The following is a 22162-nucleotide window of genomic DNA, read 5'->3' on the forward strand; positions in this document are numbered from 1 at the left end:
TATAATTTTCTTTGACAGTATAGATGGGCAAGGGACTATGTGGGAGGCTATTTCACCATACAATAAGGCATCCAGGTGTTTACGCTACTATTTCGAGTTTGCTGCCATTAAAACAGGTTTTTGACCAATATATATATTATTTGTCACTGCTAAAATTAGATTTTATTTACGGTTATATGGCGTCGGACGTATGGTTAAGGACCACACAGATATTGAGCGAGGAAACCCGCTGTCGCCACTTCATGGACTACTCTTTTTTCGATTAGCAGCAAGGGATCTTTTGTATGCACCATCCAATAGACAGGATAGCACATACCAACATACCACGCCATTTGATGCACCAATTGTGGTGCACTGGCTGGAGCGAGAAATAGCCCAATGGGCCCCCTAACGGGGATCGATCCCAAACCGACCAAGCATCAAGCAAACGCTTTAGCACTGGGCTACATCTCGCCCCCATTCAAATGTCAGTGTCTCTCTTATATAATGTGTTTCTTATTGTTATTATTGTTTGTAGTAGCCCAAACTATTTTACCTCCAAATAGTTTCGTATGTTAAAAATATATATATATTTTTTATTTTTTTTTGAATATGTTTTTTAGAAATGAGAGATAAAATAAAAATGAAGCTACTACAAACATTTAAATAGGACGACCGGAAACATATTCGATACACAGAAACTGATATTATAAACAACAAAATGTACTCAAGATGTAACTAGATGTTGTTAAAAATTATTTATTATTTGGATGCAAAATACAGTGGTTGTAAGCTAAGGATAGTCCTTTTAATTTCGCTTTTATCATGTTTCAGAATATGAATAATGAAACCTTAGGTCATAGTTAAACTAAAAACAAATCTTAATACACACCATGTTTATAGAATAGAATGTGATATTCTGATACATGCATATATGAATTTATCTATGAATATTTTGTAATCACGAAGACATACAACTATTTTAAAGTCATACTAAAAGTATGTGTAATATAGAGATACTCAAAACATTTGTCTATTAACGTTAGTTAAAACGTAATTCCAGGATTTTGGGGGGAGGGTGCAGATGAATTCTTGGAACGAATGAGCATGGGAGGGGCAAGACTCTGTGGGGTCCCGGGGCATGTACCCCTGGACATTTTGAAATATAAAGCCTCTGAAATACAATTTTGCAGCCACTTCAGGGCAGATACATACTTAATATCAACAATCAGTATTTGTGCCACCCCCTCAAACTACGGCCCTAAATTCTGAACACTTTACTGGTTCCACCTATCCGCCCCCTAAAAAACACGAAAAATAAATAAAAATAAACATATTTCTCATAAAGGTGAGACTAGGGTTAAAACAGTTCATACAAAGTCCTTAGTTAACCCAGTTAAGAACGGTTAACAGACTGAAGATGACCACAAAGGCAGCATTAGGCGCATATCCTTCGTTTCCCGTCGAACAGACTGGTCGAGGTTTCTTCTCCGAGGTGTGGGGTGGTTTAAACTGAACAGACTCGTGGTAGGGATCACAGGAACCAGGGCCCAGAGGCTCGGAGGAAATCCCTCGTCTGTGGGTACAAGAAAACAAGAAATCATAAAACTACTGATATGACTACTGGGTTCTTACTATACCTCATATGAGAGAGAGAGAGAGAGAGGGAGAGAGGGAGAGAGGGAGGGAGGGAGGGAGAGAGGGAGGGAGGGAGGGAGAGAGAGAGAGAGAGAGAGAGAGAGAGAGAGAGAGAGAGAGAGAGAGAGAGAGGGAGGGGAGGGAGAGAGAGATGGAGGGGGGGAGGTATGGTGGGAAGAGGACGGGAGGCATTGAAAGAAGAGAAAGAAGAATGTTTCACCCCTGCACCACGGTGAGGTTACAGTACTTGCAGAGGAAGGAAGAAGAATGCAATATCGGTTTATGCGAATCTCAGCAAATTTTAAGCTATGGCCATTTTCTGTCTAACGAGTGAGAAAATCCACCAACGCCACATAGGCCACTCCAACCGGAAAACCAGCAACGAAATGTTTATATTCATTACTACAAGAAGACTAAGATGATGATTATTATTATTATTATTATTATTATTATTATTATTATTTTGATGCTGATAATAATGATGATGATAATGATTATGGTGGTGATGATGATGGTGGTGGTGGTGGTGGTGGTGGTGGTGGTGGTGGTGGTGGTGGTGGTGATGATGATGATGATGATGATGGTGGTAGTGATGATGATGATGAAAAAGCACAGGCACAAGAAGAATGTATAAAAAGAAGAAGCAGAAGGCGTAGAAGAAGAACAGGATAAAGCAGAAGAAGAAGAAGAAAGTGGCATTGTAAAAGATATATATGTAAGCAGTACCTCTTCATCCTGCACCTCTGTTCGTGGAGTCGGAACTGTGCACTGTCTGTGTTGTTTTCAGTCTTGGGGCTCCAGAGTCGTTCAGCCACTGCCGACGCCCGGGGCCTGGACAAAGAATTTAACACTTCAGGAGCGGTTTTAAAATGGAGTGACTCAATTAAGAAATTTAATGGTACCTCAGCACAACTATATCGGCTATATGGTGTCAAAACAATGGTAAATATATAAATTAATTGATCAACATCAATATAAAAATTCTAAAATTAAGTTCAAAACAGTGTAAAGAGCTGTGCAAAAAAAGTTATCACTGGTACATATATAAAACATTCGAGTTAAAATCAACATCTCGTAAAAACTTCAAGATACGTTCAGGGTGGAATCGATACGATTCTATCACATTTCGTCCACCAAATATATCTTTCCTCGTTGGTCCAAGATAATTACACTCCACCACAATGTGGTGAACCGACGGCGTACACTGATCGTGCTCACACTGAGGTGTAGGATCCTTCTTTAAAATACATGTGTCAAGTATGTATGACCGATGTGAGCACGGCACAATACTATTCCATCCTTCCTTCACTGTCTATAGGAACATACATTGGTTAATGTCATGTGTATGGTCAGAGTAAGGCACACAAACCCTAGAATGAGGAAAACTTGGCAGCTGTGTCTGCCCTTTCATTACGTCTGATGCCAGTATGGTTGGTCACCCAACAAACTACGATATCTTTATTAGAAATGGATAAAAATACACACTTTCGTATCAACATTTTAATTAAGGGATATTCCAGCTTCGTATTTTGTAAAGTTTGAAGACATGAAGGCGAGTCTGTAAAAATAATATATTTGCATGTTTGCTTTAATGATTGCCCAGGTTCCCACAGAAAAAAAAAGATGCTGAGTCAGGCAATCTGATAGAAATGATTGCGTCTGATGCAAAAACTGTAGCTCAAGCCACAGAAGTCCCATCCTGTGATCCATCCGTGTAAACAAGAATGCAATCACGGTACCGCTCTTGAATTACCATGACGTTTTGTTTATAAATAACTGGATCTGTGCGATCTCTTTTCAGATGCACAAAAAGAAAGAAATGTTTTATTTAACGACGCACTCAACACATTTTATTTACGGTTATATGGCGTTAGACATATGGTTAAGGACCACACAGATTTGGAGATGAAAAACCCGCTGTCGCCACTACATGGGCTACTCTTTCCGATTAGCAGCAAGGGATCTTTTATTTGCGCTTCCCACAGGCAGGATAGCACAAACCATGGCCTTTGTTGAACCAGTTATGGATCACTGGTCGGTGCAAGTGGTTTACATCTACCCATTGAGCCTTGCGGAGCACTCACTCAGAGTTTGGAGTCGGTATCTGGATTAATAATCCCATGCCTCGACTGGGATCCGAACCCATTACCTACCAGCCTGTAGACCGATGGCCTAACCACGACGCCACCCAGATGCACAAGCTCAAACCCTTAAAGTAACAAAATACCACTGCGCCGGTTTGGTAAGTATTCAAAGTATTTTATTGACCACCAGGACTGTCAAAGAATAATCATTTGTTTTTCATAACAATATAAATAATTTAAAATGTTAAAAAGATATTTGAGTTGAGGGTGGATTGTTGCTCGGTGTATTTGTGTGTGGTGGGAGAGTTCAGGTTATCTCCTGATACACGCGCCGAAGTGTATTGTTGTTCGGTGTGTGTGTGTGTGGTGAGAGAGTTCTGGTTATCTCCTGATACACGCGCCGAAGTGTATTGTTGCTCGGTGTGTTTGTGTGTGGTGAGAGAGTTCTGGTTATCTCCTGATACACGCGCCGAAGTGTATTGTTGTTCGGTGTGTTTGTGTGTGGTGAGAGAGTTCTGGTTATCTCCTGATACACGCGCCGAAGTGTATTGTTGTTCGGTGTGTTTGTGTGTGGTGGGAGAGTTCAGGTTATCTCCTGATACACGCGCCGAAGTGGATTGTTGCTCGGTGTGTTTGTGTGTGGTGGGAGAGTTCAGGTTATCTCCTGATACACGCGCCGAAGTGGATTGTTGCTCGGTGTGTTTGTGTGTGGTGGGAGAGTTCAGGTTATCTCCTGATACACGCGCCAGGTGTATTGTTGCTCGGTGTGTTTGTGTGTGGTGGGAGAGTTCAGGTTATCTCCTGATACACGCGCCGAAGTGGATTGTTGTTCGGTGTGTTTGTGTGTGGTGGGAGAGTTCAGGTTATCTCCTGATACACGCGCCGAAGTGGATTGTTGCTCGGTGTGTTTGTGTGTGGTGGGAGAGTTAAGGTTATCTCCTGATACACGCGCCGAACTGGATTGTTGTTCGGTGTGTTTGTGTGTGGTGGGAGAGTTCAGGTTATCTCCTGATACACGCGCCGAAGTGGATTGTTGCTCGGTGTGTTTGTGTGTGGTGGGAGAGTTCAGGTTATCTCCTGATACACGCGCCGAAGTGGATTGTTGCTCGGTGTGTTTGTGTGTGGTGGGAGAGTTCAGGTTATCTCCTGATACACGCGCCGAAGTGGATTGTTGCTCGGTCTGTTTGTGTGTGGTGGAAGAGTTCAGGTTATCTCCTGATACACGCGTCGTAGTGGATTGTTTCGATATAACAGTCTGCTTATTAATTACGACTTTAGTACAAGGAAGGAAGTATTTTATTTAACGACGCACTCAACACATTTTATTTACGGTTATATGGCGTCGGACATATGGTTATGGACCACACAGATATATGGAGAGGAAACCCGCTGTCGCCACTTCATGGGCTACTCTTTTCGATTAGCAGCAAGGGATCTTTTATATGCACCATCCCATAGACAGGATAGCACATACCACAGCCTTTGATGTACCGGTCGTGGTGCACTGGCTGGATAGAGAAATAACCCAATAAGCCCACTGACAGGGATCGATCCCAAACCGACCGTGCATCGAGCGAGCGCTTTACCACTGGGCTACGTCTCGCCCCCAATTTAAAAGTACACGAGTTTGGACGATAAGGTGGCTGTTTCGGTTCGATATTTCCCTAAACTGGAGAGACGTCAAAGCGTTGAACACCAACCGGGTTGAACCCCGTCTCGAGAGTATACATAATGAATTACCATGTTCTTGGAATCATGTTTGTCTCATCCACGTGTTCCGCCCATAAACAGGCTTCACCTCCAACAATGTTTTTTTTTTCTTGTTGAGTGCCTGTCAAAGGAAATATTCAACAACAAATGTTAATAAGTGATCCAGCAATTGTTTCCTCCTATCCCCGAAAGATACTGGGAAATATTATTTTAGCTAGAAGCGCTCTTGTTGTCTACTCGAGGAAGGAAGGAAGGATTTGTTTTATTTAACGACGCACTCAACACATTTTACTTATGGTTATATGATTATTATAGTGTCATGTTTTCTCGTTTTTGTCTTTTTTTCAAAATTCTTTATTTTAAATTAGGTACAGTCCTGAAAACCAATTAATATTGGTATCTGGCGTGTCTATCAGGAGTGACAGCATTAAGCCATATACTTTATTGCTTGTAGGTACTGGGTTTGCATTCCGTAACCGGCTGCCACCCAGAGCGATCATTAATGGCTTAATGTGGAAGTTAAAGGGACATTCCTGAGTTTTCTGCAAGTTTTAAGATGTTATCGACTAACAGAGACTTTTTCACGACTGTAATTACATATCAAATATATTTTTCTGCATATAATATTAGTGGCTGTATATTGAAGGTGTGTCTAATCGTTCTAATATTTGTAAAAGGTTCAATTTCATTTTATTTGCTATAAACGATTTTTTCGTACGTACGAAATTATTTGAAGACAAAATCCAGTTTGAGCTTCTTACAAATATTAAGTCGACCAGAAACACATTGAATATACAGATACTGATATTCTAAACAAGAAAATATATTTAATATGTAAATTTAATCGTAGAAATATTTTATTTGTCGGAAACATCTTACAATGGAGCAAACTCGGGAATGTCCCTTTAAGTTTAAGGCCTCTACACCGACTTCTCTCTCATTAACCACTAACCACTAACAACTAACCTACTGTCCTGGACATACAGTCCAGATAGCTGAGGTGTGTTTGTGTGTGTGTGTGTGTGTGTGTGTGTGTGTGTGTGTGTGTGTGTGTTCAGCGTGTTTGAATCTTAACTGGGTATTAGCACGGAAATAAATTGAGATATAATGAAAGTCAGGAGAGAGATTTTTAAAGTGAGAGAAGTTGGTGTAGTAACCTTACACCTCGCCGCATTGAGTCATGAAAACGTATTCTGGTTTCAAGGAGTCGGAACTGGGGTGGCCTTTGGCCCAGCTTCTCGGTTTTAATGCTGATTTCTTCACAAGTAAGCCATCAAGGCTGGTATGATACATTTTAAAAATAATTAATTACGCCTTTTAAAGACAGTAGGTGGTTAGAGAGGGTGTTATTTATCTTTATAGCACGACAAAGCACAACAAAACTTTAAGACGAACCATCAAAGTCCTCTGGATCGCATAAGTAATAGGGTTGCCATGACGACTCCTTTCTGATGTTATTCAGATACCAGCAGGACGAAAAGACGATCTTGTAGCCCGAGGACGCCACTTTCTGCATGTACACCCGCCAGTCGTGGAAGTTCTCCGGCCACTGAGGCTTGTTTTTCCAAACTTGTATGATGGACTCTTTGCTTACCTGAAATTCACATTGTGTACACCTACACGCGTGTTAAGTAGATGCATGATAGATTATCTGAAATACACATTGTGTACACCCACACGCGTGTTAAGTAGATGCATGATAGGTTACCTGAAATACATATTGTATACACCTACACGCGTGTTAAGTAGATGCATGATAGTTTATCTGAAATACGCATTGTGTACACCCACACGCGTGTTAAGTAGATGCATGATAGCTTATCTGAAATACACATTGTGTAAGCGTGTTAGTATGCATGATAGCTTATCTGAAATACACATTGTGTACACCCACACGCGTGTTAAGTAGATGCATGATAGCTTATCTGAAATACACATTGTGTACACCCACACGCGTGTTAAGTAGATGAATGATAGCTTACCTGAAATACACATTGTATATACCCAGACGTGTTAAGCAGATTTTCACGGTGACAAACGTTACTCTCAAAGCCAATTTGTTTTTTAAACATCGGATACCTAGGGTCGGTTGTTTAAACGTTGGTTACAAATTAGCTTAACCAATGGTTAACCGTTAAGAGAAATTTTCACAAACTGAAGGACTAAATCAACTCAAATAATAATTTAAAGCATAATGTTGTGCAAACATAATTAAGAGGAACATATTAGACTAACCCAGGGTTAATGTAACTAAGTTTTTAACAAGTTAAAAAACCCTGTATTTTGATCACCGCTGTATCCAACCATTTCTTACTGGTGGGTTCATACCAGATGCCATTTAAAGAGAAAGCAAAATATCATTAGACTTCCTCAAGTTTTCTTTCAAAGACGTCGAAAGAAGCCTTCAACGGGTTGGGGGGAAATGGTATATTAATTCGTCTTTCGGATGACGGTCGATGGCAATGCATAATCTTCGGAGTTTGGGTTGGCAATGTCCCCTGTCCCCTACTGACGATGCCTTTGGTAGCTACTTAATGGATCGTGACTGATGTGTACAAAAATGAACAGGGTCATTGCTTCACATATTTTTCATTCACAGTGTTCATCAAACTGTGGGTCAGACGTGCTGACATCTCTACTGTATTAAACAAGAACAACATGGCAAATGTAAAATAAATGAAGCTCGCTCGCTCTCTCTCTCTCTCTCTCTCTCTCTCTCTCTCTCTCTCTCTCTCTCTCTCTCTCTCTCTCTCTCTCTCTCTCATATTACTTACCGTGACGTTATGCTCCACAGGATCCTGCCAGATGATGTAGCGTTTGTTCAAACCGGATATGATGTCAAGGGCTTTCTTGACGTAGTACTCCTCCACTTTGAAGTAGTCGTCTGCGCGGTACCCCTGCTGCTTCATGAACTCGGATATGTTGGGACTCGACTGCCTATAGGAAACATACCTACTATTATCATGGGCGGAAGGAATGTTTTATTGAACGACGCATTCAGTACTATTGAATCACGATTTACCTATTTTTGACAGAGTTATGACCCTTAAACTTAGGAGATACGAACAATAGACCTCTTTCTCATTCCACTGCGCATGTGCCCGTTGCGGAGTTACTCGAGGACGCAAACCGCGAGATTTCGCGAGATCTCGCCAAAATAGACCTATCTGCAAATTGGGGGGCAAAAGCAATGGGAGGCCACGACCATTGTTCAATTATTAACTGTTCCAATCGCATATGTCCGGGAAATTCGTTATCCTTCCATCGATATCCAGCCAATGGATATCGGAAACGTTTGTGGGTAATCGTTTCACGTAGAAAACGATTTTAATGTTACTCTAAGTACGAGGGTTTGTTCGGTACATTTTGTAGGAGGGAAACCAGTGAACGCATACCGGTTCTGTACAGGATGTTCCTACACAGGGCGGTCTAGTATACTTAGATATGGTGGAAAACACATTAACAGTAAAAAAAAATAAAAAAATATTTTGTATATAAAGAAAACATGTATATTTCGGATTATACTCAATAAAATATATAACGTGGCGTGTGTAAATATATAAAAAATATATGTAGTCAGGACAGCTATGCACAGAACGTTCCTATACAGGGCGGTCTAGTATTCTCTACTTAGATATGGTAGTAAACAGAAAATAAATAAATATATATTTTGTATATACAGAAAATATATGTATATTTCGGACAATACTCAACAGAATATATATATATATATATATATATATATATATATATATATATATATATATAACTTTTAATGTTATTATTACTCAGTGTGTTTCAAATTTAATTATAAGTATTGTCTGTTATTACTTTTACGTTCATTTAGGTATGAACAAAAAAATCATCCGCAAACTTATGTGAGAACGGCTTCGCCGATTCACACAATTTACGGATGATTTATTTTGTTCATACCCCGATGAACGTAAAAGAAATAACAGACACTCCTTAAATAATAATAATAATGATAATGATATATGAATATATATATACAGTGATGACGGCTGTGTACAGGACGTTCCTACACAGGTCCGTCTAGTATTTTATATACTTAGATATGGTGGAAAACACATTAACAGTAAAGAAAATAAATATATTTTGTATAATACCCAATGCGTTCATGTTGACACTGTATAAAAACGTGTGTATGGGTAAACAGAACGGCAACTACCTTCAACACCCCCCTCCCCTCAAATCCCCCTTTTTTTAAATTCCCACTTTATGGATATACATGTAACAGCATAAAATCTCTTCTTTTTTTTAACTTTTCCCAATTAGATAAACACTAAGAAAAATGCAACAAAACACCTTCTGATATATATATACAGTCAAACCTGTCCTAGCGGCCACCTGTACTCAGCGGTCACCTGTCTTAAGCGGCCACTTTTTCCTCCCAAACGATTTATAATGTAAATGCACCTGTAATAAGCGGTCACCTGTCTAATGCGGCCAGCGGCCACCTAAATCGGATCCCAAATCGCTAAAATACCTGCATTAAGCGGCCACAGTAAAGTTTTACTCTTATATAAAAGGGATATTTTAACAACAGCGATAAGGTGCAGCAAATAACTGATCTTCACACCTTCAGGAATACTAGTACCCATTCATTCCCGACATCTCCACTGTGTATTCATTAAGGAAGTATGAATCTGACATGCATCTAATTGCCTCTGGGCAGGCTACGCTTGACATTTGTAGATTCACTTACTATAACAATACATCGCATGAAGTCGGAATTAAATAATTAAATGGAAAAAGAAAACAAAATTGTGGAGAACTGTTAATTTAATATATTCTATTTGCATTATTTCTGAAGGAGACATGTCAAAAGTTGATTTATAGTCAACTATGAAGCACAAATCCGTTAATTAGCAGTACAGACGGTAAAACAAGAAACAACAACAAATGTTTTAAAGACTATATATGTGGCAACTTGTACTCAGCGGCCACCTGTCTTAATCGGCCACGTTTATCTACTCCCTTGTGTGGCCGCTTAAGACAGGTTTGACTATACATATATATATATATATATATATATATATATATATATATATATATATATATATATATGTGTGTGTGTGTGTGTGTGTGTGTACTCTCTCTCTCTCTCTCTCTCTCTCTCTCTCTCTCTCTCTCTCTCTCTCTCTCTCTCTCTCTCTCTCTCTCTCTCTCTCTCTCTCTCTCTCTCTCTCTCTCTCTCTCTCTCCCTCTCTCTCAAATATATATATCGATCGATGCCATAACCTGTCGATGCCATAACCTATGAAATCTGTCAACTGTTTTGTTTATACTTTTTACGAGATAGTTTTTTAATCTGGCGCTATCAAAACCCTCGGGTACGAGTCGCAGAGACTTTGTCCAAGTTGTTGCACTGCTTTTTAAAGGGACATTCCCGAGTTTGCTGCAATTTTTAAGATGTTATCGACTAACAGAGACTTTTTAACGATTGTAATTACATATCAATTATATTTTTCTGCATAAAATATCAGTGGCTGTATATTAAACGTGTTTCTGATCGTTCTAATATTTGTACTAGGTTAAATTTTATCTTATTTCCTAAAATATTGTTTTTTCTTACGTACGAAGTTATTTGAAGACAAAATCCAGTCTGGGCTTCTTACAAATATTAAGACGATCAGAAACACACTGAATATACAGACACTGGTATTCTAAACAAGAAAATATATTTAATATGTAAATTTAATCGTAGAAATATTTTATTAGTCGGAAACATCTTACAGTGCAGCAAACTCAGGAATGTCCCTTTAATTTGAACCATTCCGCTGTAAATTTCAGCGGACCGTTTTCTACGGCCATTATACCATCTAATTCGAAATATGTACATGTTAGTTGCCAAAGTTTAAAAGTCTCCTGCGAAGCTACTCAAGTCGCCCATAACAACCTGTCTGTCACGCCCCCCAATTTGTAAATAGACTAGTTTCAGTCTATTTTGTCAAGGGACGTTACTCTTCGCGCGCATGCGCAATAGGAATGCGAAATACCTCTATTGTTGGGCCTGGTATTGCTTTAGCAGTACTCCCAGAATGCTTTTTAAATATTTTATCTTATTGTTTGGATGTTGCTTTTTTGTGGTGTCTTTTATTTTGTTTGTTTGTTGCTTGCTTTACGGGTGGGCGGTGGGGTTATTCTTGTTTTCGGGATGGATGAGTGGGTGGCTGGAATCTTTGATGATGCATTACAAAAGTGCTCGGCCCAAACAGTTACAATAAGTTAGATAAGGAACATGATGAGAATTAAAGTTATACGAACCAGCACATGTAGTGTGCTTCGTCCATTCCCATGTGGATAAAACTGTCTTTGAACACGTCTTTTATTTCGGTGAAGAATTTAGCAAGAAATTCATATGTCGTGTTTTTGGTCGGGTCGAAATTCTCATATCGTGCATGTTGGCCGTACTCGGCGGTGGCTGGGGTGTTATTAAACCAACATGTAGTCATAAGATCTGAAGAATTTTATAACAAATTAATTAACATTTGATAAAATAATACAATAAAACATAAAATATATGTATATGCATACATACTAGTATACATAGGTCCACACATATGCGAGCACACACATACAGGCAAACAGAGAGACATATTTTCAGGCTTTTTCTTAGGATTAAAAAAAAGGCACTTACATTTTCAAAGTGCAGCTACATGTACATACATATAGATAAAATTAAAGGTATATTATATGATCATGTATGCATATATTTTATTTGAAATCAGTTAAATAGAAACTATACAATATAAACTACGGTTAAGACCATACTTGTCTACTCGTCACCATTAATATTATATTAGAATTCTTACACTTGAATGCTTTTCCAAATGACTGTGTGTGTCCTGGGGTGTCGAATTCGGGGATTACTCGAATACCCCTTAGACGAGCATACTCTATGATGTCCTTTACGTCTTTTGGGGTGTAGATTTGGGATTGTGAATACGCCCCCTAGCGGAAACAAAAAATAAATTAATAAAGGAAGTATGACTATATAACGAGAAAAAAATATCTAAATTGTTAATAGAGGTATATAATATGATAAATTGCTTTTATTTCGAGCATCAAGCAAATTAGTTTTTAAAAACCCTGAAATTAGATTTTAAAATAAATACATTTATACAAGAGATCGCAACCACTTTGCTTTCTTCTAAATCATGTTCAGAAAATGCTTATCGTCATTTTCATATGCTAAATCTTGTTGCAGAAAGATCGAACTAAAGTGCCGTCGTTGTAGTAATAGTGGTGGTAGTAGTGGTAGTGGTGTTGATAATAGGGATGATGATGACGATGATGATTATGATGACAACTATGATGATGACGACAATGATGATGACGACGATGAAGATGGTGGTGATAATGATGATGATGATGATGATGATGACAATGATAATAATGATGATGGTGATTATTAAATCTTTGAAATATGTTTTAATGTATCTCGTACCTTTTCGGCCAATTCCGGAAATGACGAGCTGACATACGGAAAGGACTGATCGTCAACAATGTGCCAATGTAACACGTTCATCTTGTTGTAGGCTATGGCGTCCTAAAATGAAAAACAAATCTCACAAGCAAAAATTAACGCAAAGGGGAGGGGGGGGGGGGGGGATCTAGATTATGGCAAGCCGAGTTTCTAGGGGCATCGCTTCATGATTCCTCTAAAAGTGTTTTTTTTTTTTAAAGAAGAAATTTCGCTTGAGCAGGGAGTGGTGGATCGACCCCAGAACCCCCCCCCCCCCCCCTTCGCTCACGCGCCTGAATCCCAATACATTAAACATGAAAGCACTAGACAACAAATAATTTAAAAAAAGTATTAAATACATATTATGTTGAAAAGGATTATAAACTTACCAGCTGTTTCAGTATAAAAGGTACGGGTATGTAGTGTCTTGCCGTGTCGATCATCAACCCCCTGTGTGTATAACGAGGACGGTCCTGTATTGTGTCTGTGCGAATCATGTACTGGAAACAACATCAAATGTAATTAATTAAATTTTTTGTTGTTTACATTACACCCTTATAATATATATTAGTAAATGTTTCATCATAATACATTTCATTAGTTAACTTTTCATCATAATATATTTTATTAGTAAGCTTTCCATCATAATACATTTCATTAGTTAACTTTCCATCATAATACATTTCATTAGTTAACGTTCCATCACAATACATTTCATTAGTTAACTTTCCATCACAATACATTTCATTAGTTAACTTTCCATCACAATACATTTCATTAGTTAACTTTCCATCACAATACATTTCATTAGTTAACTTTCCATCACAATACATTTCATTAGTTAACTTTCCATCATAATACATTTCATTAGTTAACATTCCATCACAATACATTTCATTAGTTAACTTTCCATCATAATACATTTCATTAGTTAACTTTCCATCATAACACATTTCATTAGTTAACTTTCCATCACAACACATTTCATTAGTTAACTTTCCATCATAACACATTTCATTAGTTAACGTTCCATCATAACACATTTCATTAGTTAACGTTCCATTATAACACATTTCATTAGTTAACTTTCCATCATAACACATTTCATTAGTTAACTTTCCATCATAATACATTTCATTAGTTTACACTTCGTCGTAATGTATTTCAATCCTTTACGTTTCACTGTCATATATTTCTGTATTAAACACACACACACACACACACACGCACGCACGCACGCACACACACACACACACGCACACACAATATGTATTACCGAACAAAGCATTTTTTTATTGTTCCTTTGACACGCTATTCACGCACACACACACACACACACACATACAGACACACACACACACACACATACACACACACACTCACATACACACACACACACACACAGACACACACAGAGAGACACACACACAGACTCTCACACACACACAGAGATACACACACACAGAGACTCTCTCTCACACACACACACACTCTCTCTCTCACACACACACACACACACACACAGATACACACACGCAGTCTCTCTCTCTCTCTCTCACACACACACACACACACACACACACACACACACTGCATTATAGTAACTAAACATTCATTTATGTATTTATCTTTGTTTCACATTAGCCGATGCATTTTTTGCAGGGGTGTCATTAAACATTCATTCGTTCTATTATCCTGTGTTGTTTCACATTGTATTCCAATATCAGTTCATAACATTTCATCGCAATGTATTTCGTATTGCAATGATACTTACATGTCCATTCTCTACATACACTAGCTGACTGAATGTTTCCAATCCTGGTACGAAAGGAGACAAAAGGAAAACGTATTACATAAACGAAATACTAATAAATAGCACATGAATGATTTTAAAGGGGCTGCAATGCATATCCAGTGATATTTAATGCGCACTGTTGCTTTAGATGAACATGTGTATTAGTGTATATATTAATGCAATAAAACATTAACAATGTGAAGAGTATACAATACATAGCGCAGATCTTTCTGGTGCTTTTTGTGTGCGTGCGTGTGTTTTAATTGCTTACAATCAGTGCGACTAGATAATATTTTGTTATGTAATGTTTCATATACTGCTTATAAATGTGGAAATCAAGGCACCCCAAAATGTCAAGGCAAATTGCTAGCCCCCATTTGGTAAAATGCCATTCTTTGTATATTACCTAGGGTCGGGACGTAGCCCAGTGGTGGATCAATTGAGTTAGTTCTTGTTCCCGCCAGTGCACCACGACTGGTATACCAAAGGCCGTGGTATGTACTATCCTGTCTGTGGGATGGTGCATATAAAAGAACCCTTGCTGCTAATCGAAAAGAGTAGCCTATTAAGTGGCGACAGCGGGTTTCCTCTATCAATATTATCTCTCTGGTCCATAACCATATGTCCGACGCCATATAACCGTAAATAAAATGTGTTGAGTGCGTCGTTAAATAAAAAAATTCCTTCTTTCGTCTCTAAGACTATGTTAGAATTACCAGATGTTTGACATCTAACAGCCGATGATTAATAATAATTCGATGTACTCTAGTGGTGTAGTTTAACTATTTTACATATTACCTCTTAGTGCTCCCCACACAGAGACCGATCTGAGAGTAGCGGTATCCGACACGGATACATTATCTGAAAACAACACATCGGGTTCTTTATTAATACATTTCAGTTAAAGGTCCTATGTCAAAGTTGAAACTACAATATTTTGTTATTTTCACATTTATTTGTAATAGGTAATTATAAATTAATCGATCCCACGCGTAATCTTTCCTCAATACACACCCGTTGGTGAGGACATCATTCGTTAATTTTTGATAACACATACTTGTTTACACATGTACGTATGTTAACAATTTCAAGACATACGACTGGCTGCTCCTAGGTGATGACCAGGTCACCAATGCCATACATCCAATGAAAACTAACTCGATCGAAATCGATTACATAGTGACGTATAGTAGAAAAAGATGTTAAAATTAGCTTAAAACCTGATTTTTGAGGATTTGTAAGAAATATAATAATACATTCGTGTTCGTTAGATACCATTTATCTTACAACTCGTTGTTTAAAAAGTATCAAACTCGCTTTCTCTCGTTAGATACGTCTTAAAACAACTCGTTGTAAGATAAATGGTATCTAACGGCCACTCATGTATTATTCTCTATGTATATGTGTATGTTCCAATAATGTGTGGCTAAATATAGACATGGGCACCATCTTTGTTTTTTGTTTTGTCAGTTGACGGCAAGTAATTCTAGGTAAACTTAGTGTGTTGAATGTGTACGCATAAAACTGACGTTACTCATTAATGCGCGTAACACACTCAAGATTCCCCCTAAAACAAATATTCTACTAGTAAATGGTATTATTTGGTTGTAAGTTTTATAGGCATATAGCTGAAGGTACCAGCTTTGTTTTAAAGCAAACATTCATGTCACGGGGTATTAATTTCACTAACATTAAGCTTAAATTTGACCTAGGTTGTATATATTTGTAATGTAAACGTAAGAGTAACGCGAACTATTTTAAATACTTAAAATGATAGACATATCCACGAGATTGTAGCTATAAGATAACGTGCGAGATTGCCAAAGAAGATGAATATTCGCGTAGTCTTGGTTTTACTGAAAGGGAACACAATTTGTTTGCTGACTGATAACCGCATTCATAGCCTTCCACTTGTCCTTGTCATTCAATCCCTAAACCAATACCAGACAGAATAAATAATGTATTTTATATTTGCTTTGAAAACACTTCTAATATTTGCATCCTATGATTATCTCTCTCTCTCTCTCTCTCTCTCTCTCTCTCTCTCTCTCTCTCTCTGTCGCTCTCTCTCTCTCTCTCTCTCTCTCTCTCTCTCTCTCTCTCGGTCGCTCTCTCTCTCTCTCTCTCTCTCTCTCTCTCTCTCGCTCGCTCGCTCTCTCTCTCTCTCTCTCTCTCTCTCTCTCTCTCTCTCTCTCTCTCTCTCTCTCTCTCTCTCTCTCTCTCTCTCGGTCGCTCGGTCGCTCGCTCTCTTTCTCTCTCTCTCTCTCCCTCCCTCTCTCTCCCTCCCTCCCTCCCTCTCCCTCCCTCTCCCTCTCCTCTCTCTCTCTCTCTCTCTCTCTCTCTCTCTCTCTGTATCTGTCTGTCTCTTTCTCTCTCTCTCATTTCATCTCTTTCTTTCTCTCTCTCGCTCCTTTCATCCCTCCTCTCCCTCTCTCTATGCAGCCCCCCCCCCCCCCCGAAAAAATTCGGAAAGCATTATAGAAACTTAAAGAAAATTCTTTTCTTAACTGTTTAAGGAGTTTTAGACTATTAACTACTCAGTTGCTCCCACCCCCTCCCCCCAAACAAAAAATCCGAGCTACGGTCCTGCTATGTCTCTTTATATGTCTCTGTCTGCCCCACCCACACCCTCTCTGTGTGTGTGTGTGTGTGTGTGTGTGTGTGGTGTGTGTGTGTGTGTGTGTCTGTCTGTGTATGTGTGTATGTTAAGTGTGTGTGTGTACGTGTGTGTGTGTGTGTTCGTGCGTATGCGTATGTATGTGTGAATGTGTGTGTGCGCGCATGTGCGTGTGTGTGCGTGTGTGTTTCGGCGATGAGGGCGAGCGCACTCCTGGCCACATACATGTGAAAACAGGTGTGTTTGTCTCTATCTCTTGAAATATATTTGTATATCTTATTTACGTCTTTGAAACATCGATTTCTGATACCTACACGATTCATCCATGTGTATTTGCGGATACCCCGTGCAGGTTTTATCCAACACCTTGATCTCCAACCCTTTGAGGGATTCCAAATGCGGGGCCACACTCCACTGCACATCGCCAAATACGATATCGGAATATCGATCGATTGCTTTATCGATAATATCACACTTGTCGAGATCGCTGGTGATAGTGAAGGTGCGTGGATCCAGTGTCCGATTTTCGGAACCTTTCGACCATTGTGCTGGTAGCGGCCATGGGGATCCCGGCGGTGACCTCTCGCCCTGCAGTGGACAATCGAGTCACGTGACCACTTAGAAACACACACAAGAACCTGCTTCAGGGCACTACCTAGCTTAAAATAATACTATTAATTGTATGAGGGAATGAGTGGTTCGAAATCAGGGCAAGGTAATACAGGCTTTTCTCCGGATAAACGAACAGGAGATTTCTAAACTAAAAATGAGGGAGGGAAGTAGCCCAGGGGTAAGACGCTCGCTTGATGCGCAGTCAGTCTTTTATCGATCCCCGTCGATGGGCCGATTGGGCTATTTCTCGTTCCAGCCAGTGCACCACGACTGGTATATCAAAGACTATGGTATGTGCTAGGATGTCTGTCGAATTGTGCACATAAAATATCCCTTGCTACTAACGGAATAATGTAGCGGGTTTCCTCTCTAAGAATATATGTCAAAATTACCAAATATTTGACATCCAAAAGCCGATGATTAATAATTCAATATGATCTAGTGGTATCGTTAAACAAAACAAACTTTAAACTTTGTTATTTTTTTCCAGAGTTTATTATCCTCCTGCATCCGCACTAATTACTGCCCTGTACTTCAGACAAAGGTGAATTAATATATATATATATATATACCGAAACAAAAAAGAAACTTGACTTGGAATACATATAGCACAGGGATAAATTAATAGAAGTTTAAGAACAAAAGTATCCTTTGAGTATAAACGACACAACAACAAAACCGTGCGAGTTTCCATTACTTTAAGCAGTAAGCATCATGACGTCATATGGGTATTAATTTCCAAAATAACAAGTGACGGATTAGTAAGTCGATTACAGTCAGTAACGTGTGTGACCACCTCGAGCTTCCACTACAGCTCTGCAACGTCTTCTCATAGACCGTAGGAGTTGTGTAAACATCCGCACCGGAAGTTGACGTCATTGCTGTACAAGCGCCATCCCAAGCTCTCGGAGATTCTGGGGTGGGTTCCTGATGTTTCGCAGTCGTCTGCCAAGTTCATCCCAAATGTGCTCGATAGGATTTAAGTCTGGTGAGCGGGCGGCCATTCCATGACATTCACACCGGCATTGCGTAAGAAGTTTTGTGTCGCGGCTGCTTTGTGGGGCGTAGCATTGTCATGCTGAAACGTTAGTCCTGGTCCATGTGCGCGAAGAAATGGAAGGAGCTCTGACGTCAACACTTGATCACGATATTACTGTCCTGTTAGGTTACCATTAATGACAAAGAGTCGAGATCGACCGTTTCCTGAAAATGCACTCCAAACCATATCGCTTCCGCCTCCAAATCTATCCACCTCTTGCACACAACATCGAGCAAATCGTTCTCGTTGCCTACGCCATACTCGTACCTTCCCGTCGGCAAATTTCAGCGAAACGAGACTCGTCACTGAATACAACCCTATTCCACTGTCTTTGAGTGAATCTCACATGTCTTCGTGCCCAGTGTAAACGCTGAAGACGATGATTTGCCGTCAAAATAGGTCCAACGTTTTTCCGTGTACTACGAATAATTGGCATACATCCGTATCACTGTAACAAAGGTGTGGTGGTCACGTGACATTGTGTACGTGCAGTTCATGCTTTTCACAAAATAGACCTGCAACATCTTGCATGACTGAGTATTGTGTATGCGAAATGCCATGTCAACAGGTGGACACAGCATAATATAACAATTAAGTTACCTCAAGTTGCAGTGTGTTGTTGTAGGGCATTTTATAATCAAGTCAAGTTTCTTTTTTGTTTCAATATATATATATATATATATATATATACATATACATATACATATACATATACATATACATATACATATACATATACATATACATATACATACACATACACATACACATACACATATATATATATATATATATATATATATATATATATATATATATACATATACATACATACATACATACATATATATATATATACATATACATACATACATACATACATATATATATATATATATATATATATATATATATATATATATATATATATATATATATATATATATATATATATACACATATACATATACATATACATATACATATACATACACATACACATACACATACACATACACACACACACACACACACACACACATACATACATACATACATACATACATATATATATATATATATATATATATATATATATATATATATATATAATATACATACATACATACATACATTCATACATATATATATATATATATATATATATATATATATATACATATATACATATACATATATATACATATATATATATACATACATATATATATATATATATATATATATATATATATATATATATATATATATATATATATATATATACATATAAAAAAAAATAATAATAATAATAAAAGTGGAGGAAATATTACAATAAGTTTTAGTCACTTTGTAGCTATTAATTTACCAATACATTCCAGTACTATCCACAAAGCAAGAAATAATTTCAAAATAATTAGAAAACAGATATAAAGCTAGCAATTTAGTTATTTTTATTAAATATAACTGGTTATAATTCTGGTTTTTATACTATTAATTATACTATTTTTGTACTGTAGAGGCAGAAATGACAACAAACTAGATGGGGTTGGTGGAATATTAACAGTGAGTTATTCTTCAGTTTTGCCTAGGTTTATATATATATATATATATATATATATATATATATATATATATATATATATATATATATATATATAAATAATTGAAATATTTTCTCAAATGACTGGAATTAATGTTGGCTGTGACTACCATGTCCTCTCTACTAAGTATGCCCGTCTCGGCTAGGATTTCAAAATATAGTACTGTCAAATCTGTTCTAGCGGTAAACTCTATTAAAGCCGCACGCCCAAGTTCCATCCAGCGAAAATAAATTATAATTTGGTTAATCTACAAACCTGTAACACACTTAGATCACGTTTTTATCAACTGGAGTGAAAAAGCAGGTTGTATATCGATAAATACCATGGGAATCCCCATGTCCCAATTGCTTGAAATAATTTTGAAAGTTAGTATTCTGATGTCACCGGTAGATGTCGTTCGAAGCACAACAATGCCTACGTCACGACAAATTTCACAGAGTGCGCACAGACTTCCTTTCACCTCTCCTGGACATGTTCCAACTGTTCTGTCCTGGTTGTATCCCCTCCAGATATCGTAAGACTTTGTAACGTTTTGTATTGAGACACTTACTTGTCTGAACTTTATTGTTACTGAAAATGTTCACGAACTGTGAAGAAAAATCTCACAAATGAACAACAAGCAAACGACAACAAATCGGATGTTGATTGCGCGAACCGTGCACGAGAAAACAAACCGAACCAAAATGATAACGGTCACGTGGTATACCAACGTCTGTGACATTGAAATGGGAATATCCCCTCTAAAAATAGATTAGACCTTGTTTGCTCAACGTTTTTTTCTCAGAGGCCCGTGGCATTTTATGAAATACGAAAAATGCATTTTGTGGTATTACAAACACCAGGATTACCAGGATTACCAAAAAACACTTCATGTGAATGGAAATGTATATTCTAAATAATAAACGGTAAGTAAAGAGTAATTTTATTTGTGAAAAAATGGGTTTAATAGCGAAAAACAACGGCGTAATGGTTAACAACTAGGGCGTGTCCCTTTAAGCATCCACCTGTGTTAAATGTAACGATTTTGTTTTCCCAAATCCAGTATAAACTGACCTATATTAAGCAGCCACCTGTATTAAAAAGGCCACTTTTTGATTCTCCATTTGATCGCTGATTCACACCTGTTTGACTGTAGCTTTAATTCCATCCTGTTGAGAAATATCTCTGTTTTACTTACCTTCAAAGGAAGCCTGACGGCTATGTACATCAGTTTTCCTTCATTCCGTCCAAGATGCGCAAGCCAAAACCAAACCGTAATGAATGTACGTACTGTGCAAGCGTCCATGTTTGTTAAGGAAATATATAATACCACCGTCTGACGCTCTATTAAGGGTCAAAATGAAACTACGTGTATAGATTATATATTTTATTGGCTTTGCATTTGACATGACATTGTATTAGCAGAAACGATTCGGGATTTTATCATCGGGTGAAGGAATGCCACATCGTGGTATTTGTGTGTTTATGCGTGCGTACGTGTGTTTGTGCGTTTGTGTAGTGTCTGTGGCGTGTGCGTGTGTGTTTTGTTGTGTGTGTTGGGTGTGTGTGTGTGTATGTGGTTTTTTTTTGTTGTTGTTGGGGGGGGGGGGGGATTG

The 22162-nt window shown here is 38.1% G+C and overlaps 1 protein-coding gene across 1 annotated transcript; it reads right to left on the minus strand.

The window, feature by feature from the left end:
• Positions 1-718: 718 nt before the first annotated feature.
• Positions 719-21875, minus strand: LOC121383489 (beta-hexosaminidase subunit beta-like). Its single transcript, XM_041513562.1, has 13 exons — positions 21745-21875; positions 17627-17900; positions 15494-15556; positions 14675-14718; positions 13290-13400; positions 12883-12984; positions 12248-12386; positions 11700-11892; positions 8186-8348; positions 6807-7005; positions 5442-5532; positions 2344-2448; positions 719-1555 (listed from the first exon to the last, which is right to left on the minus strand). The coding sequence occupies exons 1-13, from the start codon at positions 21850-21852 to the stop codon at positions 1363-1365; spliced, it is 1785 nt and encodes a 594-aa protein (XP_041369496.1). The 5' UTR covers positions 21853-21875; the 3' UTR covers positions 719-1362.
• Positions 21876-22162: the final 287 nt, after the last annotated feature.

Source organism: Gigantopelta aegis, chromosome 10 (assembly GCF_016097555.1).
Source record: "Gigantopelta aegis isolate Gae_Host chromosome 10, Gae_host_genome, whole genome shotgun sequence".
Classification (NCBI taxonomy): domain Eukaryota; kingdom Metazoa; phylum Mollusca; class Gastropoda; order Neomphalida; family Peltospiridae; genus Gigantopelta; species Gigantopelta aegis.